This window comes from Lepisosteus platostomus, chromosome 3 (genome assembly GCF_059453375.1).
Source record: "Lepisosteus platostomus isolate fLepPlt1 chromosome 3, fLepPlt1.hap1, whole genome shotgun sequence".
Lineage (NCBI taxonomy): Eukaryota > Metazoa > Chordata > Actinopteri > Semionotiformes > Lepisosteidae > Lepisosteus > Lepisosteus platostomus.
The window spans coordinates 36,543,298-36,567,118 of NC_142613.1; the positions used below are offsets into that span (position 1 = coordinate 36,543,298).

Below are 23,821 nucleotides of genomic sequence, written 5' to 3' on the forward strand. Positions count from 1 at the left end.
ATCCGGGAAAGATACGGTTACGGCTCATGTGGAGACCCCTTGCCACACTACTAAAAAGGGGCAATCTTTCACAAATGGGCTATCAATAAGATTCATTCCTTCCCCCTAATGCTTAAGGATTGTTTTTGGTACCTCCAGTATATTTCTTTTACAGCAGGTATTTCTTACACAGGTATGTCTCCTCCTCTTAAAAAGAGTTTAAGCAAAAGAACATGTATTCCGCCCTTCCAGTTTCTAATACCCTTATCCAGTACAGGGTCGCAGAGATACATTAACCAGAGCAACTGGTGCAATGCAGGTTACTGCCTAGATAGATATCAATATATCATACTCAACGACACAAACATGCACACAACGGCCGATTTTTACAGAAGCCAATTACCCTGCTAGCATGTCTTTAGAGTGTGGGAGGAGACCCATGCAAACGTGAGGAGAACATTCAAAATCCATACGGATAGCACCCCTAGAATTGATTATCAACTGTGCCACTCAACAGCCTGCATAAATTAGTAGGAAAATAACACTGAAACATTTCGTGTATGCAATGCGGCTGATTTCAGTAACTCCCTACAATGGCGTTAAATGCTAAATTTATACCATGTGTCATTTGAAAAGTCTGGAAACGTCAAAATCATCAATATTGAGTCTTGCAGTATTCGGTCCCCTGTTAAACCCTGACAGGATGCCATACTACTAATAAAACAGAGACGTTCTGACTTTGCATTCTCTCCACAGAAAGCCCATTACTGCCCTCTCTCATTTTTCTAAATATCGATCTGCTTCATATACAGTACTCTATACTTTGCAGCAGGGTTGGTGACTCTTAGTGGTCTTTTCCCTTGTACAGTATTTTCTCAGGCCTTTATCTCATTAGTCTGCAATTTATATTATTTTTTGTTCAGGCCTATCTCTGAAAAACACAAATCGAGTTAATCATTTTCTTCATCACTTCCGTTCACCATGTATTCCAGGTCTTAACATCGATTATTTAAATCTACCTGGGGTAAAAACCCCAAAGCTTTCTATATTATTCAAAATTTCCTTAAACACCGAAAATATAAGCCACTTTTAGATTTTATTAAAAACTGAGCGACTTTTAATCGCATGTACAGCGTGATAATAGTGGCGCCAATTCAAGTTAAAATGCAGTTTAAACCGCATCGCAGGGGGATGGGAAGATATTGAGGCGCAATTTGTCAGGTGCGCTGTTCGCAATGAGCTCCTGAACAGAAAGCCGATGATGAGAAGAGAAATAGTTAATGTATGCATTTTCTTTTTTGTCCAAAAACGCCTAAAGTAACCTGAAAAACCGTGCACTCCCCTTTTACAACACATACTGTATATCCTTTTTTTCTTGCAAGTTTTTTTAATCTTCAGAATTGTTTTTTTCCTAGGAAGGTAGCGCATTCATTAAGAGGTTATTAGTTCAAATGTATACTGATAAAATAATAGTTTTAACTAACATTTTGACATTAGTAGATCTTATTTTAGGGAAGAAATACAAAACAGTGAACCGAATTTCCCTGATGTTTAGGCTGCAGGCGATAATGACGTACTGCCTTTGTGATTCGTTGCCAGGTTAGAAGAGCCGAGTTAATACAATCTTTAAGAGATGTTTGCCGGATGGCTGTAGTCCTAGATCAGCTCAACCACTTTGTTTCATCTTCTCGGAATTCTCATCTGTTCTACATGTTGGAATACTTACCTGTGAGTTCTTTGCCGTTTGAAGGGAATATCTCAATATATAAATCTAAATTATCACCAGCAGCAGACTATGGAGTGGGATTTACCATAATGTTTATTGGTAAGCTTTTTTTATTTTCCAGAAACGTATTGCCATGCTTAGAGTACATCGATTGTTTTTTTTTGTCTGTGAAAGATTATAAACATTTGCGAGCGGGATTTAAACGGTAAACAAATGCAAAGAAAAACCCAAAAAGATTTGAGTATGTGTAATAATGAATATTTAATCGTTAAGTTTTTTTTCAAAACGCATTTTTGGTACAGTTCTTAGCGGAGGTATTTTCTCCTTGGAAAGTTTGAGCAATCTGTTACTCCGTCTCACTGTCAAATAGTGCATTATCTTTACAATTTACAACACCTACTACAAAATGATAAGACTAAAAACAATACTCATAGAATTACACAAATAACATTTTAAAAGAAAATTAGATTCTTGGTAGCCTAAGAATTCAACCTTCAACCCTTTGCTGTGAACCCTAATTCGGTTCAGGTGCAAAAGTATAGCTTGAAAGGACACACAATTAGTGTAATGGTTTCCTTGTGCAATCAAAATGGTTTAACTTGACTTGAGTTCAGAATAAAAACTAAGTAAGTTCCATCAGATATGAATTATATGATAGACATATCAACCATGAAGACTAAGGATTTTTAAAACATATTGGGAAGAAAGGGGAAAAGTTACACATCCCTTTGAGTCCATCAATAAGTGGAATGTGCATCATACCAAACGGACTAGATTCCAAACATAGCAGCCAACAGAAAAGGAAGCTGGTTACCAGATGCTGCTGTGAAGCCAACAGATCCAAGTCTGAGAAGGAAGCAAGGCTTTAACAATACATCAACAATATTGCACTCCCTACTCCAAGCTGTTTGTATGGGGGAGATGCAAGAAAGATTACATTCCTGGAAAAAAGATTTATAAATCTTGTATGAGATATTGAATAGATTTCAGATTCTTTTTGGTCTTTCAAAGCCTTACAGATGGCATAAGCCCAACTCAGTGAGCACCACCCCAACAGGCAAGCACAGTGGTGGTAGAATCATATTATAGGGATGCTTTTCATCAACAGGGACTGGGAAGCTTGCTAGGAGTGATGCTAAAATGGTGTTGATACTGTAGATTTTGCAATATACAGGCACATCATAGAGGAAAAACATGCCAGAATTGCCCACAAACTAAGACAGGGTTGAAAATTCCCATTTCAGCAGGACGGTGACCTGAAGCACAAAGTGAAAGCAACAAATGACAAAAACAGTATGGATGTCCTTCAATTCCCCTGTCAAAATCTTGGCTTGAATCCAATAGATTTATGCCGAGGCTTGATGATTACAAACCATCAGTAATTCCCAGCTTGTCAGGACTGGAGCAATTTTGCACGGAAGAATGGGCAAAATTACACCTATCCAGAAACACTGACAGCAGTAATTGCAGCCAAAAGTGCTTCTATTAAGTATTGACCTAGGGGGCAGAATACTTACACAATCAGTAAAATTGGCTCTCTAATTTGGTTTTTGTTGTTGTTCACCCACCTTCACGTACAAGTGTTCATTTTTAAAATAGATACTGGTTATTCAACAAATCTTGATATTCTTTTTTAAAAGAGGATCTTCCTCTGACACTTAAGTGTAAACATGGATGCTTTCCTTTTCATCCTGCTTTACAGTAAAGAATCTTGTATTTAATTGTAACCTCCATTGCAATATTCCTCTCTTTATCTCTCTTGGCCTTTCAAACATCTCTTTTGACTTCGGCTTACAGTTCATAATATTCCTTTTTTAAATTATATTTAACAATTTTATAATGTACTTAAAATCTCTATAATTTTCCTTATTTGTTAAACCATTTGGGCTACTATTTTGTAAGCCGTTCATTTAGTCTTTTTTACTCATAAATCTGTTCTTCAAGCAGAGGATCTTTAAATTTTTGTCATCCATTCTCCTCCCACTCCATACAGTATCTATCCTGTCCCATTCTATTCTTCAGCTCTTTCTCATTCCTTCAAAGTCTGCTTTTCTGAAATTATAAACTCTTGGTTTGGACACTACATGTAAGTTTCAAAGTATACTTCAAAATGCCATATTATCACAGTTCCATAATGGCCATTAATAGGTGTTTATGGTGATTTCTTTGTGATTAATATGCAATTCCACCTTCAATAAGTCTACAAATGCACAAACTGCTGCTATTGCAGATTTCAAGTGCACTACACTCCATGAATATCTCTTCACTGCAAGAGGTCCAAGCATATATGCTTCTTTGTGCATTAAGGCAACTACCAGTTCCTCTTTGTGTGCCTGCATTTCTGCCTTCTTCAAGTGCTATGTGATTATGGGCCATGCAACCTCAAACGCTTTCTGCACTATGGCAAAATAGTTTCATCTTTTACAATATCTGTTCCCCTACTATGGGATAAGAGTAACAGATGCCTTCTTTATACATCATGAAATGAACGTTAATGGGCATCACTATCTATAACAAGTTCCCATATAGTAAGAGTATTTTTCTCTGTACAATGTGATACATCAGTGTGTAGCTGTCAGTTGTATTGTTCAAGAGGTATCCAAACATGGCACAGTTTCAAAATGCTGTACAAGGGTATACGTACAACACAATGAGTTCCAGTACAACTAGCAACTACTGTACAGTACGTGTAGTCAGCAGTGTCATGTTTTTCCACAGCATATCCTCTATTATGTGGTGTCATCACTTTAACGTTGGGTGGAATTGCTGAACTTTCATACTGACTCACTTTTTGTTTATACTGTAAGTTTGTTTGATATGCATGGAAGTGATAATAAAAATTTAATTTTTCCTTCCCATTTTCATTCTTAACAGTTTCTAATGAATTCCTAGTAAGTTTCCTGCAGGAGTAAGCACCGCTTATAGCTTATGCATCCATCAACATATTCAGTTATACTGACCACTTCTGTTGAAGTTTTTCCCTTAGTTTTATAGCATGCAAAACGTGCAGTAGTTTTATCCTTTGGCAGTAAGACCAAAATGTGATGTGATTGTGATGATTACTGGACAGTCCAGTCCGAATATGCATTTGTAGCAGGACTTTAGGGTAAATTACCATTTCCAAAGTATGCAAACAGACTTTTCCCTGAGCATTTCTGGGTGCTATCCAGGCACAATTAATTATAATCTATGCAGATATGCCATGTTGTATCATAAAGTGCAGGAGGTCTTTAGTTTTCATTACATTTTCAAATTGTGAAACATGTTAAACCATATGGTAAGTCCTACTGTAAGCTCATGTAACAGTTTACATTTACTGTTTGTTTCAAATTATCGATTAGAATTTATCAGAGAATATTGTTCATGAGTGGCATTGTGGCCCATTGTTTAGCACTGTTGCCTCACAGGGCTGGGGCCCTGCATTTAATTCTCGACCTGGGGTACTATCTATGCGGAGTTTGTATGTTCTCTCCATGTTCATATGGATTTTCTCTGGGTGCTCCAGTTTCCTCTCTCACTCCAGACATACTGGTAGGTTAATCGGCTGTTAGGGAAATTAGCCCTGGTGTGAGTGTGTGCATGTTTATGTCTGTGTGCCCTGTGATGGACAGGCATCCTGTCCAAAGTGTATCCCTACTGGTGCCCGTTATTTGTTGGGATAGGCTCCGGCTCTTCTTCCGAATCTGTACTAGATAAAGTGTTTATAAAGTGGATGGATGAAATATTTTCCATCAAGTCCTTTTTCCAACAGGAAATGGCTCAGATCTGTTCATCCAGTTGTAATTAAAAACAGCTTTGATATGCATGCTCCTAGATTGAAGGCAGCCATTGAGACTTGCTGAGCACTAACAGCAGTAATCACATACAGTATAACCTCCATTACATGCCTCCGTGAGGCACAGGGGAAGTTAGAAGGGGGGAAACAATGATAAAATTCTTGCTCAAGAATCCAGATAGCAGCTGACAAAAAAAATATGAAAACTGGATGGTAACCTGATTTTGATCACAAGATCATCACTCCATGATAACAGAGAGATGAAACTAAAGATACAGTACCTCTGTAAAAGAGGTCATAGCATAATGCTGTGCATGCGGACAGTTATGCAGCATGTTAAGTAGATCTATTCATCAGTTAAGAAAGAAGGCAATAGAATGGTAATCTTTGAAAATCAAAGCATGCAGAAAGGACTGTTGAATTTTATAAGCTCAAAAGACATTTGTTTGTGTAAGGAACTCTGATGTTGTCACAGATGTCGGAAGGGACAAACCGTGGAGAGGCAGGAGAGCGGAAAAAGACCCATATGTGTAGCGGCGGAGCGGGGAAAAAGCCCGGGCTCAGCAGTTCAGGAGTCATATAGAAACCAATGCCCTCAGTCAGCGGACATGGGGCGACCTGGATGCTAGGCGGGTCTCAGGACATCCGAACATCAATACTGAGCGTAGGAGAATAAGGGACCCGGAAATATATAGCCCCAGAGAGAGAGAAACACCGGAAGGAGAGCAAAGCACAAGAAACTAGAGACAGGATAGAGTAGGAGCGCCCTCTGGCTGCAGAGGGCGTGACAGGTGTGTGTGTGTGACAGTGTGTCGCATGGCAGGTATTGACTTGAGTGTATTTAAGCAAACTAGACTGATTAAAAAAATCTGACTGGAGAAAGTTAAGAAATGTAGGAAGATTTAAAAGTCAAGACAAAGGCAAATATTGCTTTATTTGTGTGTAACCAGTTATCATTTCCCAAATGATATACTATAAAAAGCCTTATGATCAATACCGTATTGTTTCACTGGCTTATGTGATCCACCTTCAGCTGCCATTTCAACACCTTAATTTCATGGTCCATTAATATTCATCATTATTGCTAGATATTTTATCCTCAGTCTTCTAGTACTTCGCAAGGGAAACAAAAAACAACACAACACTCGTTGTGTGTCCTGACTTAAATTCAGTTTTCTTGCCATCTTGTGGAAGGTCTTTATCTTGAGTTTACAATCTCTAATACAACATTGCTTGTGTGCTTCACTGAAATACATGGGGATATAGACATGGCTTAACCGTCCACAGTATACAGTAGATCCCGATCTGCACTGAGATAGTGTAATCCCGTTGGGAAGGTATTTTCTCTCTGACAGAAATGATGTCTGTTTGATCTTTCAGGAGATCAGGTTCAATCCAGCTCATGACACCAAAATATGGGAATGAAAGAAGTGATAGCACAGTTCAGTGTAGCTATGAAATGTATTCCAAAACTATTCTGCAGAATAAGAGTAGAGTGAGCATTTGTTTCTAGGATATTAGCTCTAAAGCACAGGCATTTATTCAATTTTAGACAGCCATGAGCAGTCTTCTGTGTTACCATAAATACCATGTTAAGGAGGAAAATGACATATACAGGTACATATCCATGACCTTTAACCTGTAACACAAAATGCAAATACTATAGCTTCAGCTGCTCTGAAAATGTAACACATCCTACAGGGGCCCTATAAACCTAAATAAATATTCAGAGTTACAACAGGTGGTTTCCTTTTAAATGTGAAGGAATTAAATCTAATGGAAATTTACAGCTGCATGGTTACATACTGGGGACATGATGTGCTGAAGAAAACCACATCTTTCTCAGTCACTTTAAACCTTTCCATTGGCAAAGACCATCTGGACAGACATTGGGTTATACCTCAATGAGTTGTCAAATTTTATTCTTAGGGATAAAAGGTGCTATAGAAATGCAAGGGATTCTTAATTAAATTGCAATGGTCAGATTTGTAGATCACTTGTGATAATAAGTGAGGTATAAATAGAACAGGCTAATATTTATCTTCCTGTCTCAGACTCCTCTGAACTGTGAAAACCTGAACTGTAATCAGTTCAAGAGTCACAATACCTCTTGCTGTGTTTGTGAGGATATTGCAGACAGATGTGTTAGGTATTGAGCCTGGCTTCACTCAGAACAGTTTTCCTCGTGTTATTTAAAACAATTCTTTACAATTTGGTTTTGTTCAACAAACGGGTGTTGCTTAGTGGAATTTAAATTATACTGATAATTGGATTCATTAAAAAAGTCAATTTTAATTCAATTCAATTTCCAAAGGTTTGCGATCTTTTTTTTCCAGTTTCATTTCATTACTAATTCAACACTTGATCACAGTTACTCCGAAACTGGTTTTGCAAGAAGAAAGACAATGCATTTTACTTAAGAATAGACATTGGGTGTCTTACAGAAAAGGAAAGGACACCCCAAGGTCAGAAGCCACAGCCACATCATGACTACATTATGCACAGCCTTGTATCATATTGTACAGTATGTGCATATTTTTCTTATTTTTTAATTTAGACTGCTTTTACTATCTTAAAAGGTTTACCACATATAATACGTAGTGCACTTTATATTCTCATTTCTAAGTGCCTAATCCCTTAGTTGTTCTCCCCTAAACCTTTAAACCTATTTTAATAACAAATATAAAATTAAGGGACATTCTGAAGAAACAAGAACAGAACATATGTACAATAAGGATGGCAAAGTGGCTGTTACTGAAATTACAGATTTACATTTGTTCCACTCTTTCCTGTTCCAAACCACCTGTTGACCATAACATTCGTTGTCTTTTTAAATAATGCATAGGTAAGGTACCCAGACATGGGCCTTCAGTTCTTAATGGACACTTTTATGCATGAAAGAGACATCTACGTCTCAGACATGGATGGAAACAAGTCTACATTTTAACAGCATCAACCCTTGTTATATTGTCTCCCTCCAGTTTTGCTGTCTGTTCTGGGCAATGGGCTGGTTTTGTGGATTTCCTACAGAAGGAGGAAGAAGATCACCAGTTCAGAGCTGCTTTGTGTCAATCTGGCTTTGGTGGATTTCCTCTGCTGTATATGCCTCTACCCTCTTTCCATCGTCTCCTCATTCAGCCACGCTTGGTTGGGAGACAAGGCTACATGCACATACTATGGACTTGGAGGATTTCTGTTTGGATTGTGTGGGATGTTTACTATAGCAGCTATCAGCGTGATAAGATACCTCAAAACCTGCCACAATATATCTTATGGTGAGAAAAAATATCTAAAGATACAAATTGCTTTTTTAAGAGAGAAAATGACTGAATGATATGTTTGATAGATATATTGTATGTCTTTGTGAAGTACAGGTTTTTGTCTCTTTTCTCAGTGCTAGAAGGGAGCAATACAAGAATGACAATACATTTGATGTGAGAAAGGGTTGCCTAGAGTTGTAATGCAGAAATAGACTTTAAGAAGCCAATTGAGTAGCTTTTCAAACATTGTATTTAATATACTGAGCTCTGCACCTTTACAAGAATAAAAATGTTCAATGATGTATGATAGACCAGTAGTTCTCAACCTTGGTTCTGTGGTACTCCTGTGTCAGCTGGTATTTGTTCCAAATGGACCCATAGTCACCTGGGCCATGTACAGGTACCTGCCAGTAATCGATCTGTTTGCTTATTTAGGCTGTTTTTTTTTCTCCAGCCTTGATTAGGCGGCTTTGTTTTTGAAAAAATACCCTAGTAGAGTGGGTCTTAATCCTGTTCCTGGATTATCCCCATGTTTTCTGGTCTATATAAATTTGTAAACTTAGGTTTCTGGTCTTAACTTGAATGAGGCCAGTCCCAAAACTCTGTTTAGCACAGGGGTCACACCAATTACAAATCTCATTCATTTCGAGTTGAAATATAATCAACTGGAGTTGGGCAGAAAGAAAATACTCATGGGAGAGAGTGATTAAGTGTTGTACTGTATATCACCCTGTAACTCACTTTGTAACCTTTGTAAGCAGGTGTAAACGTGACCAGTACTGGGATGGGAGACCTTCTGGGAAAAGCTAAGGTTGCTGCTGGAACAGATGTTAGTGGGGCCAGTAGGGGGCATCCACCCTGCAGACTGTGTGGATCCTGATGCCCCAGTTTAGTAACGGGGATACCATACTGTGAAAAAGGCGCCGTTCTTCGGAGATGTAAAACAGAGGTCCTGGCTCTCTGTGGTCATTTAAAAAGTAGGGGTGTTACTCTGGTGATCTGTCCAAAGCTCCTCCTGGCCTTTACAATCATGTCCTCCTAATAATCCTCATCTATGAATTTACAGTTTTACCAGATATTGCTTTGAGTGCAATTTCCAGAAAAGCACTATCCAAGTGTAAGGATGATTATTATTGCTATTTTTCTTATTGCCACCTGTTTCTGTAAAAAGCTGTTTAAGCAGAAATGAGGCAGCATTTTTTTTTTATCGACAAGGAGCAAAGGGAGCAACCCGACTTTATGTGTGCTAATTGTGTTGGAAATCATGCTTTTTAATTCTGAACATTTTGAAGCCAAAAACTAGGCACAACTTGGGCTGCAAAGTGGCACTAAGTAAAGGTTTATTCCATGCTGAAAAGAGAAGAAAGGAAATGCAACATTTTGGCTGTGGAGCCTTCTTTGAGTGTGAAAAAGACAGGGAAGTCAGCAGAGATTATATAGCATAGGAGCCCAGGGAGGGGGAAGAGGAATGATAAAGAGATCTAGAAAAAAGATTTAGAGGAAGGTATAGTGGGTCGCAGCTGAAGTAGTTCAAGCATTGTCAGCATGTTGTTTCCTTTCTTTATTTTTCAGCATGGAATAAACCTTTACTTGTTCCTTTGCAGCCTACGCATGCTGACGCAGCTGCAGTACCTGAACTACTTCAGTTGTTAGCATTGCAGCTTTAGAGCTGGGAGTTTGTAGGATCTCCCCGTGTTTCCTTTGCGGGATTTGGTTTGCTGTCACAGTTCAAAACCATACTGGTACAGTAGGTTTAATTGGCCTTGCTTTAGGTGTGTGCGTATCTGGAATAGGAATAAGGAATAAGGAATAGGCTCCACAACCCTGAATCGGAAGAGGCAGTTAGCAAACACGTGGATTGACTGGGTACAAAAAACTCTAAAACGGCAACCTTATTGGTTACAGGCACCGCTCAGCCCTGGTGATTAAATGCGGAGCTGAAACAAAAACCAGCAGACCAGATTCTTCAAGATCAGGATTGAGCAGCACTGAAGAGGTCATGTACTGTTGGAAATGAGAATTTCAGTCACGTAACTGCTTAAATAGCAGCACATTACTGTCTTGTATCTGATTTCATCAGATACTGTATTTGTATTTTTTTTAAATCTATTTTAAGAAAAAATTAAAAGCTCCATCTTTTGATTATATGACAACCAAATTTAAAACCAGTCATTATTGAAGTGATAAATATTTGTCAGCAAAAGAATTGTAAATCTCATAATGTGTTTCAGCTTGCCTGTTCAGATTCTCGACTCCCGCAGGCTGTGTGGGAGAGTCCGACAGCTTCTACTGTATATCCTCTCACTACACCTTCCATCACGTTGTGGGGCTCAGTGCAGCTAATAGATTCACTAGGGAAAAGCAACCCTTGAGCACAGTTAAAGCCACTATCAATCCTCCTTGGACTCCTCAGCCTCAGGGGAACATGAATGGAAGTACGAGGTGACTGGGAGGGGGTTAAACTAAATTTATTACTCAATTCCTCCCCAAAAAACTATCATACTTTCCTATGGCTAAACATACAGTAATGCATCTACTGTACCAGAATTATTTTGGTGCTGTCATGTCGTGTTTATCTGTATCTCTTGTTTTTTTTTCAGTAGTATGGTGTGAGGGAGCCATTACTCGAGCCCTGTGCATTGCTACCTGGCTCATTGCAGCCGCCTGGTCATGTTTCCCTTTGTTCGGATGGGGAGAATATGCTCCAGAGCCCTACGGTGTGTCCTGTACTGTGGCCTGGAAGAGTTACCACACTTCAGTTGAGGATGCACTCTTTGTGGTCTGCTCCTTTGCCTGCTTTACTCTCATTCCCATCCTCCTGATCATGACATCTCAGTGCCAGATCCTGTACAAGGTCTACAGGTTCAACTTTTCTCTGGCCGCCAGGGGAATCCGCTCCAGTCTTCACAATGCTGAAAAACGCATTTCTGTAGTAAGTGTCTTATTTGCTTTGGTCAAAGAAATAGTTTCTCATTCTGGCTTCATGCTGTGGTATTGCCAGATTTGAGGATCACAAATAGGCAAGATTAAATGCTCACATACAGCCACTTCCTTACATAAAAAAACCAATGTGCCTTGGACAAAACACACAAGAGGAAGGTAATTATTCATATGGTCAATTTAAATTCTTTCAGCATGACGTGTGCAGGGATAACTATGCTATTCTCAGAACAAAACAAAAGTCTACTGTCAAGTTTAATTTAAACTGAATATATAAAAGATCTTTATATTTTCATTTTGTTAGGATCGTCATCTGGGCAGCATAGGAGATCTTGTGGCAGAAGAAAAGAGTTTAATTTTGGAGAATTACAATGACAAATTAACATTGGCAGGGCAATCTTGAAAATCTCTTGTTTGACCTTGAAAATGTTATTCTGAGTCATGGGGAAAATTAAAAGGTCAGGAAGTGAGCAGTTCCATTTTTCTAATTGAAGGAAGAAGGAGCTACTGTAAATATTTCAGTAAACATTTCTACCTATAACAACAGACAGCATTGTCTCAAGACATTACACACCATTTTTGTGAGAAACTGTACAATGTCACCGTTGGCTGCTACAGTTTGTGTTCTAATATTTACAATAGTGATATACTGTATTTATTACAGTGACCGTTGCAGTAAATACTCCTATGGTAAAATTACAGCTCAGCAACAAAAATCTGCCTTGATAATAAAACACCATTACACAAGGCATACAGTATGTAAAGACATCATGCATCTACAGAAATGACTAAAGTGGTGGATACTGTAGTTGTGGTTCCCTCATCGAACATGTATTCCTGCAGGAGCACAGGTATGGAACGACATTATCATAGTTAAAATCTGGTTTGTTTTTGCTACAATTTTAAGTTAAGATTGCTGAAAAGATGCCCATGTTTCTCAAATGTCATAAAACTGTACCTCGCCAGTGAATGGGGTACAGAAAGGAAGACGTATGAGAATTTATCACTTGCTTATTTGTGATTTTCTGTGGCTGAAGAAGTGTTGGTAAAAGAGCGATGTGGAATGAAACCGAGCTGAAGGCTGTTAACCACAACTTTCAAATTGGTGTTTCAACAGACTAGGATGGTGAAATGGAACTAGATAGTGAACAAGCCTGTCTCTGCCCCCTTCCCAAGTTCCCACAGCCCAGCATCTCAACGTGGTCCAGTTTTTCTATTGTAACTAAACGCTCCAGGTTCTGTGTCGGCAGCGTGGGGAATGACAGGATGGAAACAACTTTTCAGGCTCACTGACTGTTTTATTGTCCTTTTCATTACAGTGAGGTACTGTATATGTAATGAACAGTGAACAATTACAGTGAGGTAATAAAAAGGGCAGGAAATTAGCTGTAAAGGCGGAGCGATGAAGTTCATGCATCAACTGCAGAGGAGGTATTTAGACTTTATTTTAGCTGATTTTTAGAAGGATTTTATTACTGTTTTAGTTGTTCAGTGCTATTTTAATCTAAAACCAATGTATTAGTAAGATTATTACACGATGAAAGGTTACTTATGTCATTTAACCATATATACTATATAATACAGTACATTATGCAATGATTTAGGCATGTACTTGGTAATATGCAAATTTGGCTATTTGCGACAGTTCTCTGCACCGAGTCCTTGAGCATATCAAGATCCTACTGTACGAATAAAACCAGTATCGCACATGTACTGTACATCCCACTTGGTATCTTAGTCTTTTTTATCCAGTGGAGCACTGCAGATAATATGGAAATGTGATCTATATTTGTAGTTATGTAACAAAAAAAAAATAAAGGCCTTACGAACTTTATAGCTTGTTTGATTAGCAGCTAAGTGGTGCAAGGAATGAATTCACTTGTGTTTTGAAAGTAGCCAGGTTATTGGCTTCAAAAACATGGATGAGTAGTTTGTTACAGACTCACAACCCTCTATTTAAAGAAAGTACCCTGAAGTTTATCTTATTTTCTGATTTTTATTTCACTTTTGATTCCAATAGGTTAACTTTTTCACTGACTATGGCTGTCAGTGAGCTGTTTATGACTGAAGAGCAAGTAATTGTGAGGGAAAGAGCAAAGAAAAACAACCATTGCAAATAGATTGGGCATCACAAACAAATATGGAATGTGTTGAAAAAGAAAAAAGCTCACTGGGGGAGCAAGCTACTGTATCAAAGATTAGGTCATCCAAAAAAGAGGACAACAGTTGATGAAGCGAAAATCATTAGAGCTATGGGAATTACAGAGTATCTCCGAAGGCCGGGGTGAAAATTACTTCAATTTACTACAGTATATGTGGGAGGCTTTGACAGGAGAATTAAAATGGCTAGAAGGCAACTGCAAGATGTACAGTAAAACTCCCGACAGCACTAAAAACAGAAAGGCTGGATTAGAATTTGTAAAGAAGTACAAAGAAAGAATAGTTCGACAGTATCAGACTGAACTGTACAGAAACATTTTGTACATTTTGCCATGTCAAAATTCCTCCAGACTAATTGGCAGTGATTCATCCTGCAGCAAGACAATGACCAAAAACATACTTCACACTTAACCTAGGAGTTTCATTATGAAGATGTGAAAACCTTTGAACTGGCCAAGTAGTGATCTGATTTGAATCCTACTAAGCACACATTTTACATGTTAGAGAGGAAACTGAAGTCAGAAAAAAACCCACAAAAGCAACAACTATAGTGAAGTCAGTTAAGGCTTGGCAGAGCATCTCAAAGGAAAATATCAAGAGTCTGGTTCTGAAGGGCTGCAGATTTGATGCAGTTGTTACTTGTATGCGGGGTAGGCAACCCAATACTAACTTTACACTAGCTTACACTATTTAATTTGTCCCAATACATATACTGTATGTTAACCTGAAATAGTGGAGAAAAAAAGATGACAGCATGTACTATTGCCTCTTTTATTTACTTATCTGAAATATAAAATAGTAATTTGGATAGAACACAGTGGAAAACGTATATTTCATTGCAATTATAATTGTAGAACACTACTGCAGTCTGAATATGTAGTCTTTTATTTTTGTGATGCTTCTTAAAGAAGAAAACAGTGGACCTTTTGTCTACTTATGATTTCACTATTCTCTACAGGAAGAGAGACCCCCAGATGTTCATGTGAAAAACAGTATTGCCAATAACATAAAAATCAAGAGGGAGAATTGGAATAAATCCCAGTTTACAGATAGGAAGATTATCACCAAAATACTTACAGCAGTAGTTTAGTACAAATTTGTTGGTAAAATGTGTCCACAGTGTGGTCTGGGCAAATTAGGACTAGTTACACCAGACTAGTTAAATTATAACTGCAGCTGATTTCTTCAAGTAAACAGTGTGCCATTCAGACATCTTTAAAAATGTGTAGGTAACAGTACCTGGAGTGGCATGGTGTTACAGTGGAAAGCATTGCTGTTTCACAGTGCTGGTGTCCTCGGTTCAATTCCAGACCTGGGGGGCTGTCTGTTTGGAGTTTGTAAAGTATGTTCTGTGTGTGTTTGTGTGGGTTTCCTCTGGGCGCTCTGGTTTGCTTCCATAGTCCAAAGACATTCTGGTTCACACAAAGACATACAGGTTAATTGGCTTCTGGGAAAACTGGCCCTGCTGTGAGTGTGTTCTGCGATGGACTGGTGTCCCATCTAGTGTGTGCCCAGCCTTGCTCTGGTTGCTTGTCAGCTTCAGCTCCAGATCCCCTGCAAAACTGAATTGGATGAATCGATTAGAAAATGGATGGATGGAGGGATCTATGCAATCTGTCTGTTTAAAGAAAGTTTTCCATGATGCAGTGGGAATTAAGAGTATCAGTTATACAACGTTCTGGCAATAAATTTTAATCTGTCCAATCACTTACACTACAGGAGATGGTACTCATTTATTCTTCCAAGTATACTTTTTATACATAAGAATACAGATTTAGCCTTGATTTCTTTCTGAATGTGGCTGCTAACTTTGATTTATATATGCACAAAAAATGAATGAGAAATTGTGCAATAGCTCTGTAGTTTTAGTTCTTACAGCTGTGCAAGTGAAACTTCTTTTGAAAGACGAGTCAATTCATATTCAAAGTCATAAATCCGTATTATCTATTAGAAATGTAACCTGTTGGGCAAAACTTCTGAGGATGATGCTGTCACGATGTAGAATTTTGAAGTAATTCCACTCAGCTTCCTCCACTTTTCCTTTGGTAGAGGGGTAATTCAGGACCAGAGGAATTCTAATGTCTACGAGTTTCTTACTAGTATCTAAAACATTTTGTTATTCTCATGCAATCTGTGACGGCAGCATTTTTTCCCTGTAGAAAACCACCCATTTATCAAAAAAGCCCGACATTTTATCATTTTTGTTCATTCCTGAGTCTCAAAAGTTGAGAATTAGGAACTGAGTCACTACAAGCCTTTGGGTGAGAGGAGAGATAAGAATGAGTGTTGCTATGTTTGTGTTGGATTGTGGTGTTAATAGAGAATCAGGAAGCTGGGACATCTCTCAGGATGAATTTATTATTACCTGCAGAAATGTTTCATATGCATTTCAAAGCTGGGAGGAAATTTATTTACAATTGAATAAAATGTCTCAGCTCATCATGCAAGATTGTAGAAATACTAAGTGTTATCCAAGTATAAAAAATACCATTTAAAGTGTGCTGCCATTTTAGTGCTGTAAAGACATGTTTCTACAAATCCTACATTAAGGCACATTCTCACTCGGACTTCTAACTTGAGTGAAAAGATTTTCCTTTCATTAATTAAGGAGTTTGTTTGTATACATTTAAAACTTTCATTATGGGAAAGAGAGGCCTTTAATGTCTGTTCTAGAGAAGAGTATGAGATCTTCACAACAATGCTCTTTGAAGTTGTTGAATATTTACAGAACTATGTAAGCTTTTGGGGCACCCTGGATAGTTTTGTGGTTAGGTGCATTGCAAAGAGAACAGCAAGACTTTTTCAATGAATTAGGTACTATGCCAATACTGGTAATAGCTTGATGAAAGTCAGTCCTGGAAATTGCACTGTTCTGTTATAATTGAGTAGTATCACTTTCCATCTCACAGTAGACGTTTGGAGTGTAGTGTTTTGATGGTGTGCTTCCTTTATTTACATATTTTACTTCTATCAACTACGTGTATCCCTTTGGCAATAATTTGAATTACAATATAAGAAATATGACAACCTTTTGGCCTGATCCTTTCAGATCTCAGAAGCTGAGCAAGTCTGGGTCTGGTCAGTACTTTGAGGGTAGACATATAGAGGAAAAAAAACAGATGCTGCTGAAAGTGATTTTGGTGCACCAGCAGGTAGCAATCTTCTCTTCAGACAAGAATTTCTAAAACACTGCTTTAGTGTGGTAACTACAATGTGCTGTTGGAAGTACTGTCCTTAAATGAAGGCTCTGTTTACTTGCTCATTAGAAATTGCATGGCACGTTTTGAAAGACTATGTGTCACGAACACGGACTGAGATCCGTGTCAGATCTTGTAGTAGTCCCTATGCGATGCGGTAAGAGCTGGAAAAAACAGGAGGCGTTGTAAAAGGGAACACACAGGGGTTTAATAGTGCACAAAATAATAGTGACAATCCGTGAGACGGTGAGCGGGGAAGACAAACAAGGGCATCCAAATCCAAACGGGTCCAAAGGCAGGTCAGGGCACAGTCCGAGAGTCCATCAGCGAGAAATCCATCCTGGGACACGACAAGGTTAAAATCCCCGGGAACACACGGACAGACAAAACATGGAGGTCCAAGGGTGACGGGGCGATATCCTCCAGACCCTGGGCTCAGGAAGCAGGAGGTGTCGGGGATGAGGCCTATGCCCTCAGGAGATGGATGTAGGGTTTCCTGGTGCTAGGCGGGCCTCGCGACATCCTTACCCTTATTATGGGCCCCGAGGACTGGAGAAGCTAGTCTTTAAATAATTAACCTAAAAAGGTACACCTGGGAAGCTTAATCACAGAAACAATAATGGGAGTAGTGGAGCACCCTCTAGGGAGGGATGTCGGGCGTGACACTATGGTTGTTAAGTCGGGTATCATGGCTTAACGGGCTAAAACTAGCCTACTTTTTTCTAATTTCCTTGCCTGATTTGTTATGTAGTCAGGTTGCTGGCACTTAATGGCTGCCACACATCACCCAGTTGGGGACTTCCCTTCAGTGGTGTATTCCTGAATGTAAAACTGCACTGGGATCCTTCAGGATGAATAGTGTTACAGTAAGCCTCCTTGCCATGAGGGGGCTATGTTCTAACAACATGCTGTGCTGTAGGAAACCATGCTGAAGTAAACTAAAAACATCTGGGAAAACTGGGATTGGAGGAATGTGGTCATGCAAAATCTGTCTTGGCACTATAAACCAGACTTCATACACAGTTTATATAATGGTATTGTAATCAATAAAAATAAACTGATATGTGCAATAACATGTATATCTGATAGTAAGATTTCCTAAAAAACCAAGTTGAAGCATCCCAATGTTTATTTACCTACCGATGACAAAAAGTATAGAATGCTTGTAATAATGTGCACATATGAAAATAAAATATTTCTCCAAGGCAAAATAGCTATCTTAACTTTCACAGAAGCTGAAGCTTTACTGCTGGCACACCTTCTCCTCATTTTTCCTAATTGTACAGATATTTTTAGGTCAGAAAAACAAAAGACAGATTCTGTAGATAGTGAGTGAAAAAGGCATATGGATGTGCAAAAGTATTTCTCTTCCAATTTTAAACCATTTCTAGGTTTGTGTCATTAATCTGTTCAAATCCATAATTCTGCAAATCCTTTTTCTCCCACAGATGTTTTTCTGCATCAGCCTTGGTTTTGTCACCGCATGGGCACCATACGCAGTGGTTTCCTTCTTATTCATTTTTCACAAGGACACTTGGCATCTGGCTCCAGAAGGTTTCATATTCCCGGCATTGTTTGCCAAGAGTTCGCATGTCTATAACCCCTTCATTTACTTCTACTTCAACAAGACCTTTCGTCAGGAGCTACAGTGCCTCGTTAGGTCCTACTTTACAGGATCAGCTCGGAACAGAGTCTCAGTCTCCGTGAATCAGCCGCAGGCTCCTGCAGTCATTGAGGTGCAACCTAGGGGTCAGAGTAACCTGGATAGGAGCACTTCTCATTCACAATCAAACACTAACCGAGTAAATGCTAAAGCCATTTACCCTTGCTGGGTTTCCAAAATGATAGTGGCCCCTGCTAGCTTGGAGCCCAGGCCTAACAAAGAGTTTGTGCTCATATCTAGCTGACCTGTGCTCTTGACAGGAAAGAAATAGAAGAGAAGAATAATTGAAATTATAGAGACCCGGGACAAAAACATACAAATTGCTGCACTAGTTTATGAATGAAATAACTGTTTTGTCTTGTTTTTTCATCAGTTGGCAATCCAACTAATCTTTGTTTTAGTGAAAGTGCAGTGTTACAAGTGCAGCGTGTAAGTGAGAAATCCATGGTCTTTCTAAATGTCTAAACTGGGTTTATCTTATTGTTGTAGCACATGCAGTGGTCAGGTTCTTTATTGTTAGAGAACTAGAAATTGTTTTGTGTACATGTACAGTATGGGTGATCGGTTCTTACTGTGAAAGCTGTATTCCTCAATTCCTCCTGGGCCTCTTGATAAGTCAGATATAATGTATAGTATAAAGCTGATATAAACCTTGCACTTTTGGACATTTATGAAGATTTTATGTCTGAGAGCAAAAGATCTTTTGTTCACATGAAATTAGCCTTTTGTGGTCAGTTACTACCACATTAATTCTATATCTATATTTATTTTTTTTGAATTTTGTAGGTTATAAATACTAACAAATTATGATTTCCAAACTATGAAACTAAAGTTTAAAGAGATCTAAAAATTGCATTTTCCTTAGCCACTGGTACCACCTGTGCAATGGTTTTGTCATGTTTGTAAATACTCTAGTATTGGAGATGTTTCATATACTGACATGCTTGTCAGGAATACCAGGGGTTTGTCCTTTATCTTTTTTCTCTGAATTCAACACAATTTTCAATTACAGTCTGTATACTGAAAGTCAATTATAGTAAGACCCTGAAGGCAGGAACATAAAATTGAGCCATACAATGTTTGCTTCAACAGACCAAAGTTCATTTTTAGAAATAGTCAATGTTTAGTAGGAAATATATACTTATATATATATATATTAAAATTCACTATTATTGTGTACTGTATACAGTATGTTGTATAAGAATATTGTTTGAACATTCTGATATTCTGCATTTGTATATTGTTGTCTTTTTCACATGAATGAAATGGGTGTTCCCTGGTGTTTCCAACGTTGTTATTGTTTTGAGTGAAATGTTAAATAATTGAAATATTAAAATAGTACCCATTGTTTATCCTTAACAGTGTTTTGTCACTTTGTGTCTGAAATTCATGTAAACCAAATTTTCTTAACAAGACCTCTATTTTTTATAGTGTCCAAACATTGTGCTTCTGGAATAGTTTCCTTTATAGCCCCTGCCCATGTTAATATTGTAATTTCCAGTATGAACATAAATATCTCTGGGATCAGGAACTGCAGATGAGTTTGCATCAAACCACTCATCGCTGTTGCCTCTTTACCAGCCCAGTCCTGAATAGCTGTTCACACAGTGTATTTACAGATTTCTCCATGCAATATAAAATTTGTTTTTTGTTTATTTCACAAGGCTGCAAATCACTCTGGATTAGGGCATCTGCTTAAGCAAGCAAATAACACAAAGTTCAGGAGTTCAACCAAGCCCCAATTTTGTGATGTGAGTTACCATGCTTTAATGGCAATTGAACCAAGGAGTACTGCACTGGAAGGCAGTAATGCTAACTACTGTGCTACCTTGCTGACGTCTAATATGTTTCTCTAAAATTCATTAAAGTTTTTTTCACTTCAATTTGGTAAAATTAGGAGTTTGTATTTTCTATTTATGAAAAGGAGAGGTAAAAATAACACCATGTTCTGAATCAGAACCATGAAGTACTGATGCAATCTGTGCCGAAATATCCATCAAAAACGGGTGTGAAAACATAACTCCCCCAATTCACTTACAAGTGTTGCCTTGGTTACCAGAAAAGTACACTGTGGTGATTGAAATGTGAAACATCATCACCTGAAAACATTCCCATTCTCTTCCTACAGATATCCAATTAACCTTACCCAGAACATTGTTTTCTTTTATTGTGTTGCATTTTTCAAGGACTTTTCTTGTTAAGTCTAATAGACTTCCAAACACAAAAGCCAATCGCTTACAATAGATCAAAATGAATTGTCTTCCTGTGCCCATTTTTTTTGGCATGAACTATTAACTGTTTTTTTTTGTGGCCAGAGAAATAAACAATATGTTTAAGGAGCTATTTACAACAAGCAGAGCTCGCCAGGGTTGGAAGTGCCTGAGGAGTGTGGAGACACTGAGAAGCAGGAAGTTTACATATTTGCCACCATGTTCAAAATTCCCTTGTTCTACAGTTAAAAAAAACTATTTGCTTTAATTCTAATCTTAAGCTTTCTTATGATTTCATAGCAAATCGGGGGGGATAAGGATGGACCATAGATGCCTCTAAGATCTTGGAATCTATATACTTTATTCTAAATTGCCTATCACACTGTATATTCATGACAACCAAAGCAAACTTTCTGTAAAAATCAATTAGTGTTCTTGCATGCTTGTCTGCCTGGATGTGAACATAGGAATTTTCTGTACATAAAAGAAGTACTCAAATCTTCAGAATACTTTCAAAACATGAGCCTCAAAGATATCAGGTACATAAAAAACATAAAATGGAGTAAAGGCCTTAGCAAGGTGACCTGTTACTTTAATTAACCTGCGGAGCTGATGGGTACAGTCCTTGATAAAACCTGAGGGTCTGTGTTTCTTTAGCAGTGGAGTCTATTGTAGGTTTAAGAAGAATTCAAGTGGCGTTCACATACTGTATAATACAGTCTACAAGGTTGTGTATGATGGAGCATAAGGTTTTCTGTGAATTAAGTTGTGATAAAATAAAACGGGTAATAGTGGTGGGAAAAAACAATATCTCAAATGCACTGAGTTAAGAATTCAGGGGATTCTTTATACTGTTTTTGAGCAATGCATAAAAGCCAATTGATGTTCATTGCTGCCACCTTCTGGGCTTTTAATTTACTGTATTATATCTGATGCAGTATTGTGTTGTAAATGTAGTTGACACAAACCTCTATTAGATTATTCTATTCTTAATGTATAAGAATATTTTCTGTTTTTGGAATCCAAATATAATGTAAAGATTTTTAATTATTTTTTTAAAAAAAAATTTCCACTGCTGAATGTTGTTCATACTATGTACTTAGATTTATCTTTGAAATAAGAGTCTGTGGCTCTTTAGGACAGGAACTGGAGATCTCTGACCTGCAGTAGGCTCTATCTATCTCTATCTCTGTAGTTAATATTTTTTAAATCAACCTCTGGTCGTCTCCAGTAGTGTGCTATGAGGCACTTCAGAAGGGTAACTTCTAAACATTCATCCATGTAGAATTGCTCTAAGTTCTTCAGCCACTTTTTTTTCCATTTGTAAACTGCCATCCTGGGTTTGAATCACAACTGTTTAAATGGAGTGAAGTCTGCTTGGTAAGAAGGCTGGTCAAGAACATTTATTTGGTACGCAGTTCACTATTTCTTTGCTGATTTGGATGTACAGTACAGTATGCTTTGTATCACTGTGATTATACAACCTTCATTTTTGAGCCTTCTGGGGGAAAAAAATCATGTAGGGGTGGAAACCCCAGTATCCTGGGCAAACTTCCCCCTGAATATTATCTATCATGGCCTGGTAACAATCCCCATCTGTGAACTGGCTCCATCACTCTGTTCTCATTCCCACGGATAGCTGATGTGGGGTAAATGTAGTGGCCCACTAATGGCTGCTGTCACATCATTCAGGTGGGGGCTGCACATTGGTTGTAGTGGAGGAGAGTCCCCATTACCTGTAAAACACATTGAGTGCAGTGTCCAGAAAAGCACCATGTACTGTAAGTGTAAAGACACTTACTGTAACACTGTTTCTAGCTAAAATATCCAGATACATGTTGAAGTTCAGGATTTCCCTTTCTTGACAAAGGCTCTGGGACCCATAGATGCAAGATAACAACAAGACATAAAAGACTCCCCACAATATTTCACTCGTCATGAGTATTTTCATTTCGGCATGGGCAGTGGCTCTGTGGCCAAGGATCTGTGCCTGTGGCTGGAAGGTTGATGGTTCATATCCTGTGGCTGGCAGAAGAAATCTACTCCATTGGGCCCCTTAGCAAGGCCCTTAACCCCAGCTGCCCCAGGGGCGCCATATAAATGGCTGACCCTGCACTCTGACCCCAAGCTTCTCTCCTTGTCTGTGTGTCTCATGGAGAGCAAGTTGGGGTATGAAAAAATACAAATTCCTAGTAAAAGAAATTGTATATGTCCAATAAAGTGATCTTATTTTGTCTTTCTCAATGTGAGCTTCTTTTTTAATGTCAAATACAATGCTGCTGAGCATTTCCAATTTTCAATTTATCTGATCACAAGACTTTTCAGCTGTCATTCAAGTAATATTAGACAATTATGAGTCCCCTCTTTTTGTAATTCACCTTCCAGAAACTTCCCACTTTGAAGCCTTCAGTATGTCCAGAATTTGGCTGCCAGAATCCTGACCAGGTTGCATGCAATAGACCAAATTACAGCTATCCTGGAGCCCTTGCACTGGTTTCCTATTAGGTCTTGTGGTCATGGTCACTACAAGGTTCCTCATGGCTGGTTTAATGTCTTCCTACTCCTCACCTCGCAGCCTTTGTTTGTCTGACTCTGGTCACCTTTTTGTCACTCAAGCTTGATCACATACTATGGGCGACCGGGCTTTCTCCTGTTATGCCTCAAAGCTCTGGAATTCTAACCCAAGGATATGAGATTGTCAATGTCCTTGAGCACTATATAATCCAGACTCAAAACTTCCTTCTTCAGAGTGGTTTTTATTTAATGGGTGTGGGTGTGTCCCCCTTTGCATCTTCTACTACACTCTTGTTTTGCTTCTTCTTAACACAGCAAAGATCCCACATCCATGAATTTTACTTGGTAGTGTTGCTGTTTATTTCTGTTGAATTGTATTTAATGGAATGCTAATGTA

The 23,821-nt window shown here is 38.4% G+C and overlaps 1 protein-coding gene across 2 annotated transcripts; it reads left to right on the forward strand.

Annotated features, from left to right (window-relative positions):
- The first annotated feature begins 1,418 nt into the window (after positions 1 to 1,418).
- Positions 1,419 to 20,059, forward strand: opn8c (opsin 8, group member c). Of its 2 annotated transcripts, none has more exons than XM_088625491.1 (4): positions 1,419 to 1,804; positions 8,462 to 8,755; positions 11,344 to 11,672; positions 18,486 to 20,059. In XM_088625491.1, exons 1-4 carry the CDS (start codon positions 1,624 to 1,626, stop codon positions 18,942 to 18,944), a joined length of 1,263 nt encoding a protein of 420 aa, XP_088481617.1. In that variant the 5' UTR covers positions 1,419 to 1,623; the 3' UTR covers positions 18,945 to 20,059. The 2 variants fall into 2 exon arrangements, with proteins under 2 accessions (XP_088481617.1, XP_088481616.1); XM_088625490.1 differs by having other exon boundaries at positions 1,420 to 1,804; positions 11,341 to 11,672.
- Positions 20,060 to 23,821: the final 3,762 nt, after the last annotated feature.

Coding starts and splice junctions, on each gene's coding strand:
- opn8c (XM_088625490.1), top strand. CDS start 1,624: ATGGCTGTAGTCCTAGATCAGCTCAACCACTTTGTTTCATCTTCTCGG. Junction 1,805..8,461: donor ATTTACCATAATGTTTATTG/GTAAGCTTTTTT, acceptor GTCTCCCTCCAG/TTTTGCTGTCTGTTCTGGGC. Junction 8,756..11,340: donor CTGCCACAATATATCTTATG/GTGAGAAAAAAT, acceptor TTTTTTTTTCAG/TAGTATGGTGTGAGGGAGCC.